At 42.3% G+C, this 23,598-nt stretch overlaps 1 protein-coding gene across 9 annotated transcripts in view; it reads right to left on the bottom strand.

The window, feature by feature from the left end:
- Positions 1 to 23,197, bottom strand: part of INTS10 (integrator complex subunit 10) — a 35,107-nt gene extending 11,910 nt beyond the window's left edge. For 4 of the 9 annotated variants that reach the window (XM_024251095.3, XM_009243582.4, XM_054561300.2 and 1 more), the window contains exons 1-13: positions 22,677 to 23,018; positions 22,001 to 22,068; positions 20,665 to 20,768; positions 19,827 to 19,966; positions 17,610 to 17,691; positions 16,673 to 16,813; positions 16,064 to 16,235; positions 15,135 to 15,304; positions 13,544 to 13,677; positions 9,538 to 9,694; positions 7,990 to 8,072; positions 6,775 to 6,927; positions 2,952 to 3,060 (exon numbers count right to left, since the gene is read on the bottom strand). In XM_024251095.3, the coding sequence (XP_024106863.3) occupies positions 2,952 to 3,060; positions 6,775 to 6,927; positions 7,990 to 8,072; positions 9,538 to 9,694; positions 13,544 to 13,677; positions 15,135 to 15,304; positions 16,064 to 16,235; positions 16,673 to 16,813; positions 17,610 to 17,691; positions 19,827 to 19,966; positions 20,665 to 20,768; positions 22,001 to 22,068; positions 22,677 to 22,805 (1,642 nt within the window). In that variant the 5' untranslated portion in view covers positions 22,806 to 23,018. Of the gene's footprint in view, positions 1 to 2,951; positions 3,061 to 6,774; positions 6,928 to 7,989; positions 8,073 to 9,537; positions 9,695 to 13,543; positions 13,678 to 15,134; positions 15,305 to 16,063; positions 16,236 to 16,672; positions 16,814 to 17,609; positions 17,692 to 19,826; positions 19,967 to 20,664; positions 20,769 to 21,869; positions 21,966 to 22,000; positions 22,069 to 22,676 lie in introns of those variants that run through there. The other 5 variants (XM_024251096.3, XM_063726565.1, XM_063726564.1 and 2 more) reach the window with 3 other exon arrangements.
- Positions 23,198 to 23,598: the final 401 nt, after the last annotated feature.

Raw genomic sequence — 23,598 nt, 5'->3', positions numbered from 1 at the left:
ATTGATTTTTTATACACTAAAACATCTTGAATTCTTTTTTTCTTTTTTTTGAGACAGCGTCTCACTCTGTTGCCTAGGCTGGAGTGCAGTGGCGCAATCTTGGCTCACTGAAACCTCCACCTCCCAGATTCAAGTGATTCTCCCACCTCAACCTCCTGAGTAACTGGAATTAATGGCGTGTGCCACTACACCTGGCTTATTTTTGTATTTTTAGTAGAGATGGGGTTTCACCATGTTGGCCAGGCTTGTCTCAAACTCCTGGCCTCAAGTGATCCACCTGCCTCGGCCTCCCAAAGTGTTGGGATTAGAGGCGTGAGCCACTGCGCCCAGCCTTGGGGATTTGTGGAGATTCCCTCAAGTTTTCTACATAGCCAAATATGTAACTGTGTTGGGTTTTTTGTTTTTGTTTTTTGAGACAGGGAAATCTTTCTCTGTCGCCCAGGCTAGAGTGCAGTGACGCAATCATAGCTCACCACAGCCTTGACCTCCTGGGCTCAAGCAATCCTCCTGTCTCAGCCTCTAGAGAGCTGGAACTACAGGTGCACACCACTAAGCCTGGGTGATTTTTAAATTTTTTGTAGAGATGGGATCTCACTTTGTTGCCCATGCTGGTTTGGGCTCCTGGGCTCAAGCAATCCTCCTGCTTCAGCCTCTCAAAGTACGGGGATTACAGGCATAAGCCACCATGCCTGGCCAAAATATGTAACTGTGAATAAAGGTGGTCATATTTGTCAAATCTTTATGCCTTTATTCACTTTTTTTGCCTGATGTACTACCTAGAATCTCCAGATTATTGAACAGAAGTGGTGAGGGCAGACATCCTTGTATTGTTTCTAATCTTAGTGGGGGAAAGCCTTCAATATTTCATAGTTAAGTTTGATGTTAAAAAATAGTTTCCTTCTATTCCTAGTTTGCTAAGATTTTTGTTATCATGAACTGATATTGAATTCCGTGTGCATCTACTAAGACAGTCATGATTTTTCTCCTTCTGTCTGCTAATGGAGTGAATTACACTGATTTTTGTTTGTTTGGTTTTTTTTTTGAGACGGAGTCTCTGTCGCCCAGGCTGGAGTGCAGTGGTGCAATCTTGGCTTACTGCAACCTCCGCCTCCCGGGTTCAAGCGACTCCCCTGCCTCAGCCTCCCGAGTAGCTGGGATTACAGGCGCCTGCTACCACGCCTGGCGAATTTTTTGTATTTCTTAGTAGAGACGGGGTTTCACCGTATTAGCCAGGATGGTCTCAATCTCCTGACCTTGTGATCCTCCTGCCTCGGCCTCCCAAAGTGCTGCAATTACAGGCATGAGCCACCGCGCCTGGCCACTGATTTTTGTATGTTCAAAAGCCTATGCATTCCTGGTATACCTGGTCATAATATATTGTCCTTCTATATTGCTGTGTTCAATTTGCTAATATTTTGTTAAGAATTTGACACCTATTATAGTTCATGATAGATACTAGCCTTTAAAGTTCTTTTCTTGTGATACTCTTGTTTGGTTTTACTATCAGGGTTATTGTGTCAGCCGTTAAAAATGAATTGGGACTCTTCCTCTATTTTCTGATAAGAGTTTGTGTAGAATTGGCACTATTTCTTCCTAAATTCTTGATAGAATTCACCAGTAAAGCCATTTGAACCTGAATTCTTTGTGGAAAGTTTTTGATAACAAATTTAATTTCCTTAATAGCTAAGGGAACATTCTGATTTATTTATTTTCTTTCTTTCTTTCTTTCTTGAACATTCTGATTTCTTTCCTTTCTTTTTTTTTTTGTGAGTCTGGTTGTGCTGACCAGGCTAGAGTGCAGTGGTGTGATCTCGGCTCACTGCAGCCTCTGCCTTTCAGGTTCAAATGCTTCTCCCACCTCAGCCTCCTGAGTAGCTGAGACTACAGGTGTGTACCACCACACCCGGGCAATTTTTATATTTTTAGTAGAGATGGGGTTTCACCATGTTGCCCACACTGGTCTCGAACTTCTAGGCTCAAACGATGTGCCATCCTTGGCTTCCCAAAATGCTGGGATTACAGGCATGAGCCACTGTTCCTGGCAGAACATTCTGATTTTCTATTTATTTTTTGTGTCAATTTTGGTAAATTGTGTTTAAGAAACTTTTTCATTTCATCTAAGTTGTTGAATTTATTGGCATAAAGTTTTTCATAATGTATTCCTTTACTGTCCTTCTGATTTCAGTAGGATTTGTAGTGACATTCTCTTTTTCATTTCTGATACTGGTAATTTATGTTCACCTTTCTCCTTATCGATCTCATTAGGGGGTTATCAATTTTATAATATTTTTCAAAAAAAAACTTCTAGTTTTATTAATGTTCTCTATTTTGTTTTCTATTTCATTGACTTCTGCTCTTAGCATTATTCTTTCCTGTCATCTATTTTCAAGTTTAATTTATGTATCTTTTTCTAACAAACTCAGATCAGCTGTACATTTCATTTTTCAAGCAACACGAAGCTTGAGCTGAAGCTCAGAATGGTTTCAGAGGGATATGCTGACAGATACCTCCTAATTAATCATCTACACATTTTTCTAGAATTGTAAAGACAGGAAAAAGAGTTCACTGAAATTTGTCAAAGAGATAACAAACTCAGAAAGTGAAGAGAGCTTTGGAAGAAAGACATTAACAGCTGCTCATGAAATCAGAGCCAAGGAAAAACTTGGAAAGGGATTAACTTTTTATACAATTTGGCAAGCCCTGCAGAAGTATTATCTCATTAGGAACTGTAAAACATTGTTCAGCCTTGGGTCCTAAAACTATTTTTCTTTTCTTTTTAAATTTTTTTAAGAGATAGGGTCTCACTACATTGCCCAGGCTGGTCTCAAACTCCTGGGCTCAAGCTAGCCTCCTGCCTCGACTTCCCAGTAGCTGATATTACAAGTGTGAGCCACCATGCCTGGCTTTCTAAAGCTATTTTTACAAAATAATAATAAAACATGTCACTGTACCTTTTCTAAATTTGGGCTTTACTTTTGAGGGTTCCTCCTGGGATTTGCCTCCATCTTGAATGGGGAGTACCATGTAGCACATCAAATCAAGGACTTTTTCACATGTCATCTAAAGCAGAAAAGACCAAAAAGGAACTAACTTGAAGCTTTCTGAACTGAAATCAAATAAAGTACCAAAATATTTGCAGCGTACAATCAGGCAATGTGTACATGGAGGTCTGTATTTCTACCTCTTTATGTGATCATTAGCATTGCTCAATAGTGAATACAGAAAGAGTAAAGAATAAGACTCAAATCTATGTACTAGACTTTTGAGGGAACAATAATCCAAAACTTAAAAATTAACCAAGCATTAAGTACTGAGGTGTTCAACAGCACAGTAGCAGCCAAAGAAAGATGTCCCTGCCTGAAAGATACTGACTAACTCACTGCATAGAAAAACTAACAAAGAAAACATGTAGCAGAGGTCTAAGGAGTATGATACAGAGGATAACTTAAAATGCAGGAGAAAATACACACAGGAGAAACTAGCAAGAAAAGCTTCAGGCAGGAAGGTTATCTTGACCTAAGCCTTAAAGAGAGGAAGGATTTGGAATGCAGAAAAGAGGCCTTTCAGGCAGGAGAGAAAGACATGGGGAAGGGCTATATATGAGTTTAGGTGATTTACTTGAGGGCCAGAGGTTTGGTCTAGAACACAGATGAGACACTGGACGGATGCAGTGCTGGGGGAGAGGAGCCTTGAGTGCCTGCCTCTGTGCAGGCTGGCCTTGATCCAGATAGTCCACATCACCGCTCCCCCTCTATCTACTCAAATTCTCCTAACAACAGATTCCATGCAATGAGCCTTTTATCTGTGTCAAGCAAACCCTTTTGTTCTCTATTTTCCAGAGGAGGAAGTGGGGCTTTTTTTTTTTTTTCTTTTATGCCAAAGGCCAGAGACATCTCTGGGTCTCTGGGTAATTTTTCATTTATTTATTTATTTTTGTACTTTAAGTTCTGGGATATATGTGCCGAACGTGTAGATTTGTTACATATATATGTGCCTTGGTGGTTTGCTGCACCTGTCAACCTGTCATCTAGGTTTTAAGTCCTGCATGCATTAGGTATTTGTCCTAATGCTCTCCCTCTCCTTGCCCCCAACCTCCTGACAGGCCCCAGTGTGTGATGTTCCCCTCCCTGTGTCCATGTGTTCTCACTGTTGAACTCCTGGAAGTGGGGATTTAAACCCATGCTTCCCAACCCTTTTTATGTTGCGGCACACCCTGAAAGTAATCTGTGTGTGGCTGCTCAGGGTTGGCAGCAATGGACCTTGGGTGGCACCAGCAGCCCTAGGTCATGGCTGACTGCCCCAAAGGCTGCAGGATCCATATATTGGCACCTCTAGAACCCACCTATGCCCACAGGGTTGTGAAGCTCTAGTTGAGAGAGATGAGCAGCCTGGTAGTTGAAAACTTGAACTCTGGAGTTGGATAGGCCTGGGTGAGTTAACCTACCAATGTCACAGAGCTAGCCAGGACTTGTACTCCAGAGCCATGAGCTGCCATCCTTCGATGCCCATCTCCAGCCAATCTTTTCTATCAACCTTTCCTTGAGTCTTTGGATCCAACAAAGAAAACACCCTTCCCCGAATGCCTATTGTGCCTATGACTGAGGACTACCAACTAATATTTGATTTTTTCATTGTCTTATACAAACACTTATACTTTTTTCCCTAACTCAAACCATATGCCCCTGAATGCAGGGATCCCATATTCCTCACACCCTGTTTCTACTCCTCAGCCAACAGCGGGGTTCAACACTGAGCACCAAGAAAACCAATACTTCAGTTAAGTGGAATGATGAAAGCAGTATTTTAGAAAGCAATGACCATAATTTTATAGGGTTGGATAAAGGGTTATAGGCCAAAAACTTAGTTAAAAGGCATGGATTAGGGTGGTGACAACAGAAATACAAGGTAATATAGCAAAGAGATTAGTATCACACTGGAAGAATCAAAAGGATTCACTAGAGTAAGAGTCCATCAAGACTTGAAAGTTTTGTGTCTAAGGGCCAGTACTGTGGTCTGAATGTCTACATTCCCACCAAAATTTATATGTTGAAACCTAACCCCCAATGTAAGGGCATCAGGAGGGACAGCCTTTGGGAGGTGAGTAGATGATGAGAGCAAAACCCTCATGAATGGGATTCGTGCCCTTATCAGAGCGACTCTACAGTGCTCTCTTGTCCCTTCGATGAACTGGGAAGCAGGACCTCACCAGACACTGAATCTGCTGATGCCTTCACCTTGGACTTCCCAGCCTCCAGAACTGTGAGGAATAAATTCCTATTGTTTACAAGCCCCCCACTTTATGGTATTTGGTTATAGCAACCCAAGCAGACGAAGACAGCCAGAGAACTAAGGACACTTACATCTGGACATATTGAGTCTGGGCTAAAGATGGGAAGTCAGGAATCAGGTAAGTCCGACACTGCCCACAGGCCTAATAGTGATGTACTCAGAGGCTGGAACTAAGCCCTCAAAGGGAATGAGTCTGTCTTGTTTAAGTTAGACAAGTCTGTCTTGTTTAGTAGTTTATATTCCCTACTACAATGAAGTTAGTACGCAGTATAGCTAATTCTACGTGAGATACGTATGTCGGTGTGAATAAATATGTGCTGGCTTTTAAGTTCTTAAAAGGAATTAATTAAAACTTAGAGTTAAGTAACTGATGGATAATTATACAAATAATGGTGGAAAAGCATTTTCAATTTTGAATGCTCTATACATTCTCCAATTGTTCCTTTCTAAAGATCATAATGACAAATTAGTAATCATATTTCAGAGTTCACGTTAAAAAAAATTTAGGGTTTTTAATCACAAAGTGATCAACAACATATAGAGAGGTGAGAAGAAATCAGTTTGTGTTATACTGTGGCCTTGAGTTTATACAGTCCTTGCATACACAACCACATGGTTATCATTTTAATTGAATTCAAACACTTATTGTACTGTGGTAGGTGTCATGAGCGTTCAAAGATAAAAACACAGTCCCCACCCTATAGTAGGAAGGGCTTAAAACCTCCTGGAGGAAACACACCCATTTATAAATCTGCTCCTGCAACACCCCTATCAGGTATTATCACTTTTTTTTTTTTTTTTTTTTTTTTTTTTGAGATGGAGTCTTGCTCTGTCACCCAGGCTGGAGTGCAGTGGTGCAATCTTGGCTCACTGCAACCTCCACCTCCCAGGTTCAAGTGATTCTCCTGCCTCAGCCTCCCAAGTAGTTGGGATTACAGGTGCCCGCCACCACACCCAGCTCATTTTTGTATTTTAGTAGAGATGGGGTTTCACCATGTTGGCCAGGATGGTCTTAAACTCCTGACCTCAGGTGATCTGCCGGCCTCAGCCTCCCAAAGTCCTGGGATTATAGGCGTGAGCCAATGCACCCAGCGTATTACCATTTAAAGAGAGAATCTGAGGTTTGAGTAAGCTAAATATAAATCCTCCATTTCCCACTTAATAATGGCTTTGTGTTTCCAAGTACAACAGAAGAGACAAGAGTGTAATAATAATAAAAAGAAAAATAATAATAAAAAGAAAAATCCTCCAACAAATGGAACAATGAACAAGAAACTTAAAAAGTACTGATGCCTTATTTCAGGGAAGCTGTAGTAAAAAGAAAATTACATAAAACAAAATCATTGTGATGTTCACTAGCAGATTAAGTAATAAATCTAGGCAGAAAGATCAAATTGAAACAAACGTGCACTGAATGAAAAGCCACGCTAGGAGAAAGGCCAGGTGGCCCCGTGCACCTGCGGCAGGCATGCGTGCAGTACTCACTCTGTACTCCCCTAGTGCAAAGTGGCACGTAGCCAGCTGGATGAGCGCCCTCTGATGTTCCAGGGTCCCCTGCCCTGTGATCTGTGGCTGAGAAATGGATCCCTGGAGAGCTGCTAAGTGATGCAGGCTGGCTATCGCCTTTTTATATTGACCCTAAGAAAGATAGAATAGCAAGGAGGGGAAAAACATCGCCGTTAAAAAAAGAAATTTAAAAAATACCCTTCCAGGGTTCATGAAGCAATGAGCAAGCAACTATACAAAGACGGCAGCTTGGTTCGATCATCTGAGGAAGAAATGGAGAATTGGCAATAGAATCAAATCAACTTAATTAAAGCCAGGTGGGAGTTCTTTCTGGCGGTACTTTATAAGGATGAAGATTTTTCTTTCTGGTCTTAGGTCTTGAGACTAAAGAAAATAACCAGGCTCTGTGATCTGGCACATTTTGGGTATAACATTTCTTCAGAAATATTTTACTACAAGCACCACTTCTCCTTTATGAAGGATGGAAGCAGCAACCTGCCCATTCCAACACCACCTCATTCGTGAATTATCAACTGTCTCCATTCTAGGTCTAAGATGCTGGAGAACAGTACAGCCAGGCAGACTCCACCAGCAGAGAGAGAAGGAGGGTGAGAAGTAATCCTCTTTTACCGAAAAGTAAAAATCTTACTTTTACAGAGAGGTGTGATTGGATATGCTAAAAGTAACACAGAAGGTACAGGCTTGTCATTTTGGAGTTTTTGTTTCGTTTTGTTTTTGAGACAAGGTCTCACTGTCACCCAGGCTGGAGTGCAGTGGTGCTATCATGGTTCAATGCAGTCTTGACTTCCTGGGCTCAAGTGATCCTCCCGCCTCAGCCTCCTGAGCAGCTGGAACTATAGGCACATGCCACCACACTTGGCTAAGTTTTTTATTTTCTAGACACAGGGTTTCACTATGTTGCCAGGGCTGGTCTTGAACGCCTGGGCTCAAGCAATCCTCCCACCTCAGCCTCCCAAAGTGCTGGGATTACAGGCGTGAGCCACGGCACCCGGCCCATAGTTACTTTAAAAGGAAAATGGACCATACCCACTCAGCCACTGAAGACAGAACAGGTGTCAGCAGGCAGTGGACTAGCCCAAGAGGGAACATGACACATCCTGCATGGGAAAGCTGGTTTGCCACCATAGCCATCCTGTACAGATACAGGTACCTAAAATACGTGTAATACTCTACCTGATAGATGATCATATCAGTGAGGAAGATTCTTAACCAAAGCCAAGTATCCGTCTTCCAGGCCAAGCAAATCCTTGTAAATTCTGAGTAAGAATTCAAGAACAAATTTACCAAATATATGTAGTACAGAAGCAGAAAACAAACTAACAAATCCAGTAAGAGAGAACAGAGACAACCTACCAAAAATGTATAGTAACTTTGATTTCTAAAACACTGCTCTAGAATTTCAAGTAGAGAAGAAACACACAACATTTATCAGTAATACACAAGCAATATTTTGTAGATGCTAACAACTTACTGAGCACATACCAGGTGCCAAGAACTGTTTAAAGTGCTTTTCATGTATTTCCTCATTTATCTTTTAAGCTACTTTGCTTTCCCCAAAACAAGGTCCCATTTTATTTTTATTTTATCTTATTTTTAGAGACATTCTCCCTGTCGCTCAGGTTGGCAGTACAGTGGCCCTAACATGGGTCACTGTAGCCTTGACCTTCCGGGCTCAAGCAGTCCTCCTACCTCAGCTTCCCGAATAGCTGGCACTACAGGCACATGCCACCACTCTTGGCTAAGTTTTGTTTTTGTTTTTTTTATAGAGACGGGGTTTTGCCATGTTGCCCAGGTTGGTCTCTAACTCCTGAGCTCAGTGATCCACCTGCCTCAGCTTCCCAAAGCACTGGGATTGCAGGCATGAGCCATCTTCCCTGGCCCATTTTATTTTGACCTAATTAAAATAATAAACATACAATGACACTAAAAGGTTTTATTCATTTTTTAAAAAAGCAATTTCTAACTAAAGGAAAGAACCCTCCAAAATTGTTACATATGTGTTCACAATCCCAAATGTAACAAAGAGAAACTGAACGGTGCTAAATTTACTTAGAAAAGATGACACAGCACATCTGGCCAAGGGCTCTGTATGACACATGACTGCAGCCAGGGGATGAATGTCCATGGCTAAAAGTAAAATAAGGGGCCCCGATTCCAAATAAGTAAGAATACCTTAGTTAGCAAACAGCTAGTGATTTCTAAGCAATGTCAAAATACCCAGTATACTCAAAGGAAAATAGGCTTCCTATAGTTTTTGGATTTTGAGTTTTTCAAACAATGGAGTTAATGCAGATAAAAACAGCAACACAGCTGGGCACGGTGGCTCACACCTGTAATCCCAGCACTTTGGGAGGCCGAGGTGGGCGGATCACATGGTCAGGAGTTCAAGACCAACCTGATCAACATGATGAAACCCCGTCTCTACTAAAAATACAAAAAATTAGCCGGGCATGATGGCACATGCCTATAGTCCCAGCTACTAGGGAGGCTGAGGCAGGAGAACTGTTTGAACCCAGGAGGTGCCCGTTGCAGTGAGCCAAGATAACGCCACTGTACTCCAGCCTGGGTGAAAAAGAGTGAGACTCTGTCTCAAAACAAGAAAAAAAAAAATGCATGAACTACTGTAATCAACTTAATTTGCCATAAGTGACCTGACATTTCAAGTAGCGTAATGATTTTATATAAAACATTAAACAGCACCAATGACATGCGCTTTCTTACCTTTGTCAAGGAATTCTAGGGAATAGAGCAACTCCCAGCTCTCCCTGGCCAATTTAAAGCTTTCTAACACTTCAATGGAGTTAGCAAGTTCGGCTTTATTGACTACAATGTGACGATTTCTTCCTTTTGCCGAACAGTCTTCATCGTCTGAACTCTGCTTAAAGAATGTGGAGAACATGGTTAATTCAGTTATAGTCATATATGGAAACATATTATTGCTGCCAGTTTTGCCCAAGATATGAATTTCATATCAAAGGATACCACATACATACAATTTTTTTGAATTTAACAATTTAGCTTTGAAAATTAATATTGTTTTTGTCTTTATACTCTCACACATTCCATGTTTACTTCTAAAATTGAGTGAATTTTTTTTCTGATGTTAAATTCTTACGTTTGCTTATGGTGGTTTTAGAGCAAAGTTTAAAAATATCCATTTTATGAAAGTCAAAATTTAGATTTTTACATTGAGAGACACAGCTTAAACAGCACCTGTTTATAGTTTACTTTTTTTTCTAATACATGACATGATTTAATTGGCTTCCAAATAATGGTTTGGCATGTACTGGGATAAAATTAAAGCCTGGGGCTGGGCGTGGCAACTTATGCCTATATTCCCAGCACTTCGGGAGGCCGAGGAGGACGGATCACTTAAGGCCAGGAGTTTGAGACCAGCCTGGCCAATATGGCGAAACCCAGTCTCTACTAAAAATACAAAGTCAGCCGGGCATGGTGGCACGTGCCTGTAATCCCAGCTATTCAGGAGGCTGAGGCACAAGAACTGCTTGAGCCCAGGAGGCAGAGGTTGCAGTGAGCAGAGACCGCACCACTGCACTCCAGCCTGGGCGACAGAGCAAGACTCTGTCTCAACAATAACAAAATTAAAGCCTGCGTCCTCTAAGAAATAATGTCGGAGAATAACTGTTAGTTATCTTTGGTTCACTGCACATGACTCCCCTGCACTGGTCACCCCTCTCTCGCTCTCCTCCCCCAGGGCAAGCTCCTGGTCAGAAAGTACATTTGTCTGCACTTACCTAGTAAAGCCCTCTGTATTTTACAATACACATTTCTACTTTTCTTGCTCTTCATCTCAAGTAATATAAAGCCCACAGAAAAGAGAGGGCTACAGAGAAAGGCAATTATTGGAAATACCGCTGGGTAGAGTCATATGTTTTGCCAAAAAAAAAAAAAAAACATAAAGGTAAAAACGGCTCCACTGAATTTTATTTTGCTAAGAATTTTCTGAGTCTTTTATTCCACCTAGGTCATTTTACTGATTTAATGACCCAAATTAAATTCTTCCTGCAGATCTTTACTCCACTAAGATCATTTAAAAATATGTGCAACTACATGTATATATATGTAACAAACCTGCACGTTGTGCACATGTACCCTAGAACTTAAAGTATAATAGTAATTTTTTTAAAAAACTAAAAATAAATAAATAAATAAAAAAAAATATGTGCAACTATTGTCACTAAAAGCTCCAATCCTCAAGCTCATCTCAGGTAAGGTGGGCAGGAAGCTGTCAGCACCTCCCTCCACTGCCCACCTCTCTTTCCACTTTCTGAGCTTGGTATCTTCCTGCTAGTCCCTGTGCTTGGTGACTTTACCCTACTCTACTGTTCCGCTGCACGTTCTTATCCTCCCTAAGTAATGTGTTTGCATTGGGAAAAACACACCCTTTCCAATCAAAACCTATCTACCAGGCCAGGTATAGTGGCTCACCCCTGTAATCCCAGCAATTTTGGAGGCCAAGTGGGAGGATTGCATGAACCCAGGAATTCAAGACCAGAGTGGGCAACATAGAGAGACCTTGTCTCCACCAAAAAAAAAAAAAACCAACACAACCCTATCTGCCAGGTACTGTTTTATCAGGGGCCTGTTCTTTGCCAAGTAATGGCAACCTAATATCATACACAAACATGCATGGCACGTCTGCTAGTGCTGCAGCTTACAGAAAACATTCCTGCCTCAACACGAGATCAGGAATTTATGAAAGGACCCCAGATGTGGTGGGACTAGTGTGAGTTCCAAATGTTTTTACATTTAAAGAAACTGATTTTGAAATGTGCAAGTACACTCTGAAGCACTGAGAGCGTGCTCTGAAGCAAGAATGCACCAGGTGGGGGACAGATGCCCACAGGAGAGGCCCGTCCCGGCACCAGCCACTTATGATGTCACATGAGCCTGTGCTGTAAGCTGGCTGGAGAACTGATGTGGGCCACCCCGCAACTCCAGTTGTGGGTTACCACCAGGGGACTATGTGATCAGATATCCTAATTACAAAAAGGAAGTCAGAAATCTGGATTGTTATGAGAAATGCTAGGTTTCTATTTTTTTATTTTTTATTTTTTATAGACAGGGTTTCCCTCTGTTGCTCGGGCTGGAGGGCGGTGGTGTGGTCATCACTCACTGGAACCTTGAACTCCTGACCTCAAGGGATCTTCTCATCTCAGCCTCTGAAGCAGTTAGGATGACAGGTGCATGCCACCAGCCAGTTAGTTTTTTTTCATTTTTTATAGAGATGGGGTCTCACTATATTGCCCAGGTGGGTCTTAAACTCCTGGGCTGGTGATCCTCCTATTTTGGCCCCCAAAGTGCTGGGATTACAAGCATGAGCCACTGCATCCAGCCTGGTTTCTAATTTTTAAATATTAGTTATTTAAACAAACAAAACACTGTGAGCAAAGCAAAATATCTGTGAGCTGAGCTCATGGGCCTTTAAGGTCTGGACCTGCATCAGGTTGGGGCAGACTCAGGGACAGAATGAAAATCAGGACGAAATCAGTTAAGACCATGAAAACAAAAATGGATGGAAATTCCGCATTGGTGGAAGGCCAGGTTATGAGAACAAAGCTTGCTAGATGAGTGCTTGACAGGCAAAATAAACCGGAAGGAAGAACAGCTGGGTCAGGTTTAAACAGCCATCCCATAGCCTGGACACCAAACCCAGGAGGGATCAATGAGAATTCCCTCCTTCACCAGATGCTCGCCACACACCTGCTCCAGCCCAGGCACTACTCAGATGCCCAGGGTATGGTAGAGGACGAGACAGAGAAAATGCTAGGCCCCACAGAGCCTGTACTCTAGTGAAAAAGGGACATAGACAGTAAACCAGTCAGTGAATAAACAAGAAAAAACAGACAGCAAGGAGGATGCCGCAGAGAATTAAAACAGAGGAATAAAAAGAGAGAACCGGACAGCTACTTCAGATGGGTGTTCAGGAGAAGCCTCAGAGGGAGACTCATTTGGGCTGGGACCAAGTGACAAGGACCTAGCCGGGCAGAGATCCAAGGGAAAAGCACTGTAACCACAGAGCACAGCCTCAATAGGCAGAGGCTGGGAGGCAGGGCCGGGCTCGGGGCACTGCCTGGTCAGGTTAGAGGAATGATGATTCTTCACATTCTCGGGCTTCTTGCATCTTTGTGCAAACTTTTCCCTCTCAACAAAATCTACCTCCCAATTCCAACTAACAAAACCCTTCGCCTTTCAGCACTGACTTCAAATGTTGACCTGCTTCGTGAAATCTTTTCTGCATCTGCCCATAGGCTGTTCCTGCTGCCCGGCCCACCTCAGAGCTCTCCATTCTGAGGCCAGTACCCCACACTGCACCCTGCTCTAGAGGTCCGATGCCATTTTGCTTTTGTTGTTTAAACTGAATCGATGCTATTCAGTCAAAACATGTATAAGGAACATACACCATGGGATCTCCACCTCATCACTGACCTTTTGGGTGGTCCTGTACACTGTGAAGTGCTCAGCAGCAACCCTGGCCCCTCCCCACCAAGCTGTGACAACCAAAAATGTCTCCAGACATTGCCAAATGTCCCCTGAAGGGCAAATCACCTCCAGTGGAGAACCACTGACTTAGTCATTATTAATATATCGTATAATTTTAAAACCCAAGCTTTATCGATTTAGCTCCAAAGCCATATTTTACAAAGATTCATCTATAGCAAAGCGTCCCATCCAATCCGTTAATAAGTATATTTGAAAGCCTTACCATGGTTTTTTCTCTTCCTTCAGCTAGTTTCCTCTTTTTATGGATGTGCTTATTACGATCAATTTCTACATCGCCATACACATTCGATACATCTTCAAGAAGAACCAGTGGAACTTGGCTGGGGGCATTAGGACCTAAGGACGGGGAAAAACACCAACACTTACCAATGCAGCAAGGAGGCCAGGCGTGGTGGCTCACGCCTGTAATCCCAGCACTTTGGGAGGCTGAGGCAGGTGGATTGCCTGAGCTCGGGAGTTCAAAACCAGCCTGGGCAACATGGCGAAATCCTGTCTCTACTAAAAATACAAAACATTAGCCGGGCGTGGTGGCATGCACCTGTTAATCCCGGCTACTCGGGAGGCTGAGGTAGGAGAATTGCTTGAACCTGGGAGGCAGAGGTTGCAGTGAGCCGAGATCACGCCACTGCACTCCAGCCAGGGCGACAGAGCGAGACTTAAAAAATAAATAAATAAATACAATTTAAAAAAATTTAAAAATGCAGCTGGAAAAGAATACTTAAAATAAGGGAGAAGCTTACTCAACTGTCATGAGAAACGTCATTAAAAATATGTTCAGTGTGATCTCAATTAGGTAAACAAACAAGTATATGCACATAGAAAAAAAAGACTGTACAGATATATACCAAATTGTTAAAGACTCCCTGTCAGTAATAGAATACAAGTGACAGTTCCTTCTTTGTATTTGTTATGTATCTGCAAATTTTTTATAATGATCATGAGTCATTAAAGTACCATAAAAAGACTACCAAATTATACTTACGTTATGGTTACAAATTCCAAACAAAATCTAAATATATGTAATATTACAGGCAATACATAAAAACGACCGCTGTATTATACCAGAAGGATTGTGGGTGATTTCACTCTTATTTCTATTTTTCAAATTTTCTACAGTATATTTATGCATATACTCTATATAAAATGGATATTTTACTAAATAAATCTTTGCCTATTGTGATGTCTTCATGAAATCTATTTAAATATGTTGTTACATCTGCTGTTTTTTTCTTTTTTTTTTTGAGATGGAGCCTTGCTCTGTCACCCAGGCTGGAGTGCAAGGTGCGACCTCAGCTCACTGCAGCCTCTGCCTCCCGGGTTCAGGTGATTCTCCTGCCTCAGCTTCCCAAGTAGCTGGGATTACAGGTGCCCACAATCATGCCCAGCTAATATCTGTATTTTTAGTAGAGATGGGGTTTTACCGTATTGGCCAGGCTGGTTGCAAACTCTTGACCTCAAGTGATTCGCCGGCCTCACCTCCCAAAGTGCTGGGATTACAGGCGTGAGCCACAGCGCCCAGCCTGCTGTTATTTTCAAAATAGTGGCATTTGATATCTGTATTTAGTTGTGCAGTACCATTACGCCCTTTGATATAGAAACTTTTAATGAAACATACTTACATAAAAACTACCAATTAAGCCAAACTAAACAAAACTAAATCGCCAACTATAAAAAGGACTGGTACCGCCCCACAGTTATTCGGATCCAGCAATAGCGGATAAACACTTTTATCTTCCTTACCATCGCCACAGTATGAACCGGCTTTTTGGACACTCTAAAATTTGTAAACCAACCTTGGAAGAGAGACGGCTGTATGCTGTTGACATACTGGAATGCATTCTTAAAGAAGACCAGCATGGTGGAATACACCACTTGGTTTTTATATTTTGCATGTGCTTCACTATCAAAGTTGTTCATGTATCTGCAGAGATCCTTCATTCTATGCAAAATATCTCCATAGCTTCTAAAAAGGAAGGAATGATGAAACTTATTTGATTACTCTGGGCTGGTCAGCAAAAAGTCTAAAGAAAATCTCTGGTGGTACCATTACATGTACCAAATGTTGCCCTAGGCATGTAAAACTATTCTTTATTGTCCAATATAAATGGTAACTTTTCCCTTCTGAATTAGGGTGGTGATCCAGATTTCATGACACAAACATGCTAAGTAGCTTCTCTTTTCTCTGAAGTAGCAAGGAGAGGTTCAAACACAACATCGTCTTAAGAGTTCATATTTCAGTTAGAAATTTTTTTTGTTTTTTCTTTTTTGGAGACAGGGTCTCACTCTGTCACCCAGGCTGGAGTGCAGTGGTGTGATCTTGGCTCATCGTAGCCTCCACCTCCTGAGTTCAAGTGATTCTCTCACCTCAGCCTCCCGCGTAGCTGGGACTACAGGCACGCACCACCTCGCCTGGCTAATTTTTGTATTTTTAGTAGAGACAGGGTTTCACCATGTTGGCCAGGCTGGTCTCAAACTCCTGACCTCAAGTGATCTGCCCACCTCAGCCTCCTAAAGCACTAGGATTACAGGTGTGAGCCATCGTGCCCGGCCAGAAATGTTTTGATAAAATGAAAAACCATCCTCTTTTGCATTAAGTATTGAGTATCACAAAATTTGCCCAAAAACTATACCTATGCATTACACAGATTTAAAAAGCATGATTTTGTTTTTATAAGGATCCAAAAGAATCAATAGGCAATTCTGGAAATAAGCTATTTATTACCGTCTTCCTTTATCCATCTGCCATTCACATCTCATTCCAACAACATTCAAAATCTTAAACAACCTCTCCCAAGGGTCCACGATCTGGGATGATTTTTCCGTCAGCCCTTCTATTATGTACTTCTGAGAGCTACGTTTGCTAGGTGACATTAAATCAGATGTATCCTGGGCGCCTGAGATGTAAGAAAAAAGTAGCCTACAATTAACATTATGACTTACTGTTGACATGGTACCTGATAAAGAAAGTCTGACTCCCCATGAAAACGCACAGAGCACAGAATTCCAACACATTTATGTTTTGCTCAAGGACCAACAGCAGGCCACTGGTATAAGCAAGAAGTAATTTCCACTACTTCATCATGGTACATGTGTAATGTTCCACGTAATAACATTACAGCTCAGCCAGAAGACTGTTTTGATCAAGGGGTGGCATTGCTTCCAGAAAAGCCTCATCTTTTAACTCTAGTATTTTTTTTCTAGATACCATCTTTTGAAACACTCCCAAACTGGTAAGTATCCAGAGGAGAATAATCAGAACATTGAGGGGTTTCTGAATTTTGCAATATTACTAAAGCCTATTTAAATAAAAGTACAGGGTATTCCTACTTACCTTGATGCTGATTTTCTATTTGAGTAGACCTAGTGACATAATTGATATAAAATTCAGCTGCTTTGTTCAAGTACTTATATAATAAATTGGCAGGTAATCGAACATCATGGTTGTTAATTATTAGAGGAAGGACATCACAAACTGTTGGAGGAGAAAAAGAAGAAATAAATTAATTAGGTTGTCTAACCTAGAGTTCCGATAAATATAGAAGCTTTTAGCGTTCATTTGATGTAGTATCTAAAATACATAGGGGGAAGAAATCCCTTATGACTCATGTATTCAAAATGTGCTGTGCAGAGAGACACCAGTGGCTGGAGTCAGGGAGGAAACACAGACAGTTTTATGCTGTGGGTGAGGGTCCAGTTCTTCCACTGAATTCAGATGTTTATTATTATGCTTCATACTTACATATACAGCTATGCATATTCTTTCAGAGGTATCAAATCTTACATAACAAAAGTTTAGAAGTTGTTTAAAATGCTTTTTTCTTTTTTCTTTTTTTTGAGACAGAGTCTCGCTCAGTCACCAGGCTGGAGTACAGTGGCACGACCTCGGCTTACTGCAACCTCCGCCTCCCGGGTTCAAGCGACTCTCCTGCCTCAACCTCTATAGTAGCTGGGACTACAGGCGTGCGCCACCATGCCCAGCTAATTTTTGTATTTTTAGTAGAGACAGGGTTTCACCATGTTGGCTAGGATGGTCTCGATCTCTTGACCTCGTGATTCACCCGCCTCAGCCTCCCTAAGTGCTAGGATTACAGGTATGAGCCACCACACCCAGCTAAAATGCTTCTAAATTAAAAAAAAAAAAAAAAAAAGAACTTAAATGCCATCACACAGAGCTCCTTTGCCTTTCATATATGAGCTTATCCCTGAACAACACTTACCCCAGCATATTAATTTACCATAGAAGTAATATAGAATACAATTTTCCTTACCAAATAATTTTCTAAAGCAGTTCACTGGAGATTCTTGTTCTTCAATAGTTTCAGCCTCTAATAGTGCCTCCCCAAGGCCAACCTATTTCAAAACAAAATTAATCATTTAAATGTGTTACAGCATAAGTTGTCAGAACTATATGAAGTAATGGGGTATTTTTTTTACTTATCACAGTTTGTGTAATCAAACTTATCTGAGAAACAAATAATCACATTTTAAAGACTAGAAAATAAAAGAATAAAGAATGCACCAGCCACACACCCTAGAAGGCCAAATTCACCTGAACATCTGACCACTCTGTCTTGGTTATTCTCTTCATAATGAACAAAATTCTAATTAACGATGAACAAGAGTGTGATCACACTCTGGGGACTGTTGTGGGGTGGGGTGAGGGGGGAGGGAGAGCATTGGGAGATATACCTAATGCTAGATGACGAGTTAGTGGGTGCAGTGCACCAGCATGGCACATGTATACATATGTAACTAACCCGCACATTGCGCACATGTACCCTAAAACCTAAAATATAATAATAATAAATAAAAAAAAAAAGATGAACAAGAATTAACCAAATGTCTATAGAAATGTAAAGGAAGCAATGGAACTGGAGTTCAAATGATAATACAGAGGTAGAGAGATTTTCTAAGAAATAAAGAAACTAAGGTTATTCTCTACATGAAGATGTATCAATACAGACAAAACGTATCACGTTCAAGATAAGTTCTGAGGTGTAGCCAGTCATACAGTCTGGTGTAGACTGGGCAGAAAGGTCAGAGTTTTAAGGCTACCTTTCCATTACCGATGCCCTGGCATAGTAGATGGTCCCTTACCCAAATCCATCAAGACATTGTTATCAACTTCCTTGCGACCACACAGGGATGCCCCACAGGAGTGGAAAAGTGCGAAAAGATTACATCACACAGAAGGTGAAAGGTCAGAGTTATGACCAGAAAGTGTGCTGGGCTGAACGGTGCCCCCTAAATTCATATCCCCCCAGAACCTCAGAATGTGACCTCATATACATCTTACCTTTTTTTAAAAAAAGTATCTTTGTAGACATAATTAATTAAGATGAGGTCACAGTGGATTAGAAAGGCCCTCAATCCAATGACTAGTGTCCTCATAACATGCCCATGTACACACACCTGTAATCCCAGCTACTCAGAAGGCTAAGGCATGAGAATTGGTAGAACCCAGGAGGCAGAGGTTGCAGTGAGCCAAGATCATGCCACTGCACTGCTGCCTGGGCAACGGAGCAAGACTCTGCCTCAAAAAACAAACAAACAAAAAGGCCATGTAAAGACAAAGGCACAAAAGAAAGATCATGTGATGATGGAGCAGAAATTGGAGGAGTGATGAAGCTGCCTGCCAGGGAATGCCAAAGATTGCTGACAACCATCAGAAGCCAGGGAGAGGTAAAGAAGATTCTTCCCCAGAACCTTCAGAGGGAACGTGGCTCTGCCAACACCTGGCTTTTAGACTTCTAGCTTCCAGAATTGTGAGAGTCCTTCTGTTGTTTTAGGCTACCCAGTTTGTGGTACTTTGTTATGGCAACCCTAGGAGACTAACACAAGCAGGTACGGAAATGATTAAGCAGGGCCAGACGCCAGAAAATGGCATGGGAAAGAATAAGACGCAGAGTATGAACGAAGGGAGTGAATGGTTTGAAACCTGACACCTCACTGGCCACGGGATGTTACTAAAACACAAAATGCTCAGTTTCATCATCTGTAAAGTGGGATACTATTTACTTCAGGGGATTTAGGAAGATAGGAAATACCTAGCACTTTCCCATGCCTGCCAATAGCACTCGATAATTATTACAGATGAAGGGAAGGGGCAGGAATAGAATGAAAATAGTCTCCATAGGGCAGAAGCACAGGAAAAACGCATCTATTAAGACTATAAACTCTACGCTAAATTCAAAAGCACATTGTAGAATACAACGGAAAAAGATTACTTTTTACCATATGGATTGCAATAAATTGTACTGTCAGAGCTTGGTGATTTTCCTGATAAAACAGCTTCTCCTGGAAACTTATAAAATTTGGTAAAAAGAATGTCCTTTTAGCTTTACTAACAAAGAACCGTTTATTTCAGTTCAATCTTAACCAGTGCTCTTCAGAAACTTCTGCTTTGTAGCTCCTCACCATACCAATGAATCTGTTGATGACCCATTGTATTTTATATTAAAAGAAGGGGAAGAATCAAATCTCACCCCATGCTGCACCACCGTTTCAGGGAAGCGCCTCAAAAGTAGAAGCAACATTTCTGATCGTTCTAACGTGTTGAAGCATTGTTCCGTGACCTTTAGTAACATTTCACACTGGACCCGACCAGGAAGAGTTTCAAATAAACCTGTACGAAACATATTTCACTTTTATAAGTTTCTTGTGAACAGAAAAGACTGCAGCAAAAGTGCTGAGTAAGGCATTTTCATGTACAGAACAGTAAACACTACATGTGAAATCAATGCGGTTAAGTTTCACCTACACCCTGGCAGCCTTTTGGGGCCAATAGTATCTGGCACAGGATGTTTGCTGAATAATGGTAAAATATTTGGAAGACTGATCAGATTCAAAAAACAATGATGTATGTGAACGGTCACAAGAATGCCTCTTGCAGGCTGAGATAGAGAGCATGTGCTTGTTGAAGTTCAAATGACCTATGCATCTACCTGCTATTTTATCTAGAATTTGAAATCTTTGACTACAGCAACATACAGAAGTTTAAAGAGAAAGCTTCTAAATTACTAAAAGCTTCTCTCCTGTTTTGTGGAGAGCTGGTTAATCTATAGCTGCTATCTGGTTACTGTAAAACCTGTTAAAAATATATACAATTAATTCCTCGTCTCACTGATAAATCCATATCCTTTAAAGAAACTTAAAGGGTTCTAAGCAAGTCAAGGAACCGAGTGACATTGTTATAGACTTTGGTTGCCAAGAATAAAACATACATATGGTTACCAATACCCCAGGTGTGACATTTTTGTGTGTGACATTACTATATATGATTTGGTATTCCTGAAATGGTAACTTATACACCATTATTCTTACTTCTTAAAAATTGGGTTTGTTTGTCCTGTGAATCATTCCTTAATGCTGATGTAATAATGCTGATTTCTCTCCACACCACCGGCTGGTCTGGGAAATTCACAAACCTATTTTTAAAATAAATACATTAAATTAAAATGTCAAAGTCTATACAGTATCCAAAAGAAAAAACATTAGCATTTGGTGAAAAAGTTTCCTTATTCCAAGTGAATGCTTAGACGTGCCAAAACAAACCAAAATAAAAATGTAAAAATAAGAATTACTTGATTTATAAAAATGAGAGTACTCACATAAGTCTTTAGTGGGTTTTATAGGTGAAAAGACAAGTAACCATAATATAGAAAGGACTCCTAAAAGTCAATAAGAATAAAACAAACTATTTGAAAGAAAAAATAGGCAAAGGCAAATCACAGAATACACATAGCCAAAGAGAACAGTTGAAACAATACTGAATCTTATTAACAGTACGAGTAGTACAATTTTTCTTTTTTTTTAATAGCAAGATACCATTTTCTCCTATCACAGTGGCAAGAACTAAAAAGAGACTAATAATATCCAGTGTTGGGAAGGGTATGGGAAAACACACTCTTTATACACCATTGGTGGTAATGTAGACTGGGATCGCACATTTTGGAGAGTAATTTCATAGCGTATCAAATTTTCAAATGCGCATAAACTTTGACTATGAATATGCCTTAGTATCCATTCCACAGAAAAACACCAAAATATGACTACAAAATTGTTGACACACTGAATATAATTTCAAATAATTTAAAACTATCTATTTAAATGTCTACCAAGAAAAGAGTGGCTATGAAATACTACACAGGCATGAAAAGGAATGAAGTGAATCTCTACATACTGATATGGGAAGGGGTCCATGACAGTGAGGAAAGGAAACATGCTGCAGAGCTAGGGTAGGATGGTCTTCTCACTTTTGTAACCCCTTCCCCGCAAAACCCGATTTATGTATTATGTATATATGTATAGATATACTGCCTACAAAACTTAACTCTGGTTGAGTTTAGGAGGCACTTTCACTTTTTATTCTCTATAACAAGTAGTGTTTGAATTTTTGTAATGAGCACATATTATTTCTAGAATAAATTATGAAATAGAAGTTTTAACAAGGATAAAACATAAGAATAATAATTAAACTCTTCTGCAAAAGCCACGTCAGCAATTTATGGCAGGCCTGGACTCCTTACTAGGTTTGCTTTAGGTATCGAAGATGTAGATGAACTTGAAGATCTTCCCCCAACTCCCACTTCTGCAGAGAGAAACAAAACCTCATGGAGAGATTCAGTGTAGTAAAAGTGATGTCAAGCGTCCCACTCACATGTCGTACAGCAGCCTCCCGGCGGTGGCGGTCCGCTCTGCATTCCGCTCAATGGTATACATCTCATACTGCAACACACATCAGGCACCCTGGTCATTCACCCCTGCCCAGAAGGCTCCCAGCTCATCCAGCATCGCTCGTTGGCCCTCCCGCGGGAAGGGAGGGCCTGAGAGTGAATCTCCGCCTGGTGACACAGTGCCACGTAGATGGCAGCCTTGCCATTGGGCTTAGAGTGTGACCCTGGGGTTCACTTGCAATCTCAGGCTCCCAGGATTAAGTGGGATAATGTTTCCAAAGTCGCAGGCCCCGAACAAACTGCTGCCATTATGATGAATGAAGGAGCGAATGGCCTTTTGCTAGTGGCGATCATGTGCTGTCTAGGCCAGATGGCACGCTGAGCCCCAGGGACCTAAGCACACCCGACCTCAAGCGGGGTCGGCCGTCTCTCAAGTGCTGGGGAGAGGGCTCCTGGAAGGTGTAGGAGAAAGGCGGGTGAAAGGTGTAGGAGCAAGGTGTAGGATGGGAGGGGAGAGAGGAGGGAGTGGGAGGGGAGAAAGGAGCGGGCCGGGCAGGAGGCGGCAGCCCCCAGGCAGGCGCAGCTCTGGGCCAGGGCAGCCCGGGCGACGGGAGCGCGCACCTCCCCGCAGAGCGGCCGCATGCACTGCCGGGACCTCACCTGGATGTTAAAGTCGGCCGGGTAGAGGCTGCGGGCCGTGATCAGCCACGCCTTGGCTGCCCACAGGTCCTGCGGCACCAACTCCCGGGCTCGCTGCACCAGGAACTCGCAGTCCCCCTGGGCCGACATGACCCGGGCGCTCTCCAGCCGCCAGCCCGAAGCGGCCGGAACGTCTGGCTCTGGACTCTCAGCCTCCACGGCCGCCACCGCCGCCGCCACCGCGGAGGAGGCTACTGCGCATGTCTGGAGGCGCACGGAGGCTAGCAGAGTGGATCGGGAAGGCTTTTCCGGGTTTTGCGAGCAGTCTCTTCTTGGCTCCTCGTTACTTCCCGGTCCCCTCCTCTTCTGAGAAGCCAGAGCATTTGAACCGCTTCCAGGTCACCTCCAAAATGCGGAGAAGTGGATTTTCATTCCTGCGGGCTGCAGCGTGACCCTGGTGAAGTCAGGGAGCATGCGCGGGAGCGGGCAGGCACTAAGCCACTTCGCCATTTCCATCCTCTCTGGGTATTGCTCAGTTTGGCGGGGGCAGGGGCGGGGGCGGGGACGGGGACGGAGGCGGAGACGGGGGCGGGGGCGGGGAGACGGGCGGTCCCGGGGAATGGGCGGTCCCTGGGCGTCCCCCGGCGTGGAAGGCTGGGAAGAAATTTGAGAGGAACAGCAGAGAGTGTCGGGGAGGCGGCGGGAAGCATCGTCCACCCGGGCCGGCCTGAAACACCTTCCCCGGGGTCGCTGCCTGCGACTCACTCCCCGGGCTTCGATTTACGCGAAAACTCCTGGGACCGGTGGGGGTGATCGTGCAAAGTGTGAGCTCGGGGGTTCCTTCTCTTTCCGAAATGCGTCCACGTTTTATTATTTCACCTTTATTCACCGGTTTCTCCAACAAACGTTTATTGAGCAATGAAGTACTTGGAAAGCGCTTTGG

Source organism: Pongo abelii, chromosome 7 (genome assembly GCF_028885655.2).
Source record: "Pongo abelii isolate AG06213 chromosome 7, NHGRI_mPonAbe1-v2.0_pri, whole genome shotgun sequence".
Taxonomy (NCBI): Eukaryota; Metazoa; Chordata; class Mammalia; order Primates; family Hominidae; genus Pongo; species Pongo abelii.
Note: the sequence above shows the minus strand (reverse complement) of the source record. Positions and strands in the feature narration are given on the sequence as shown.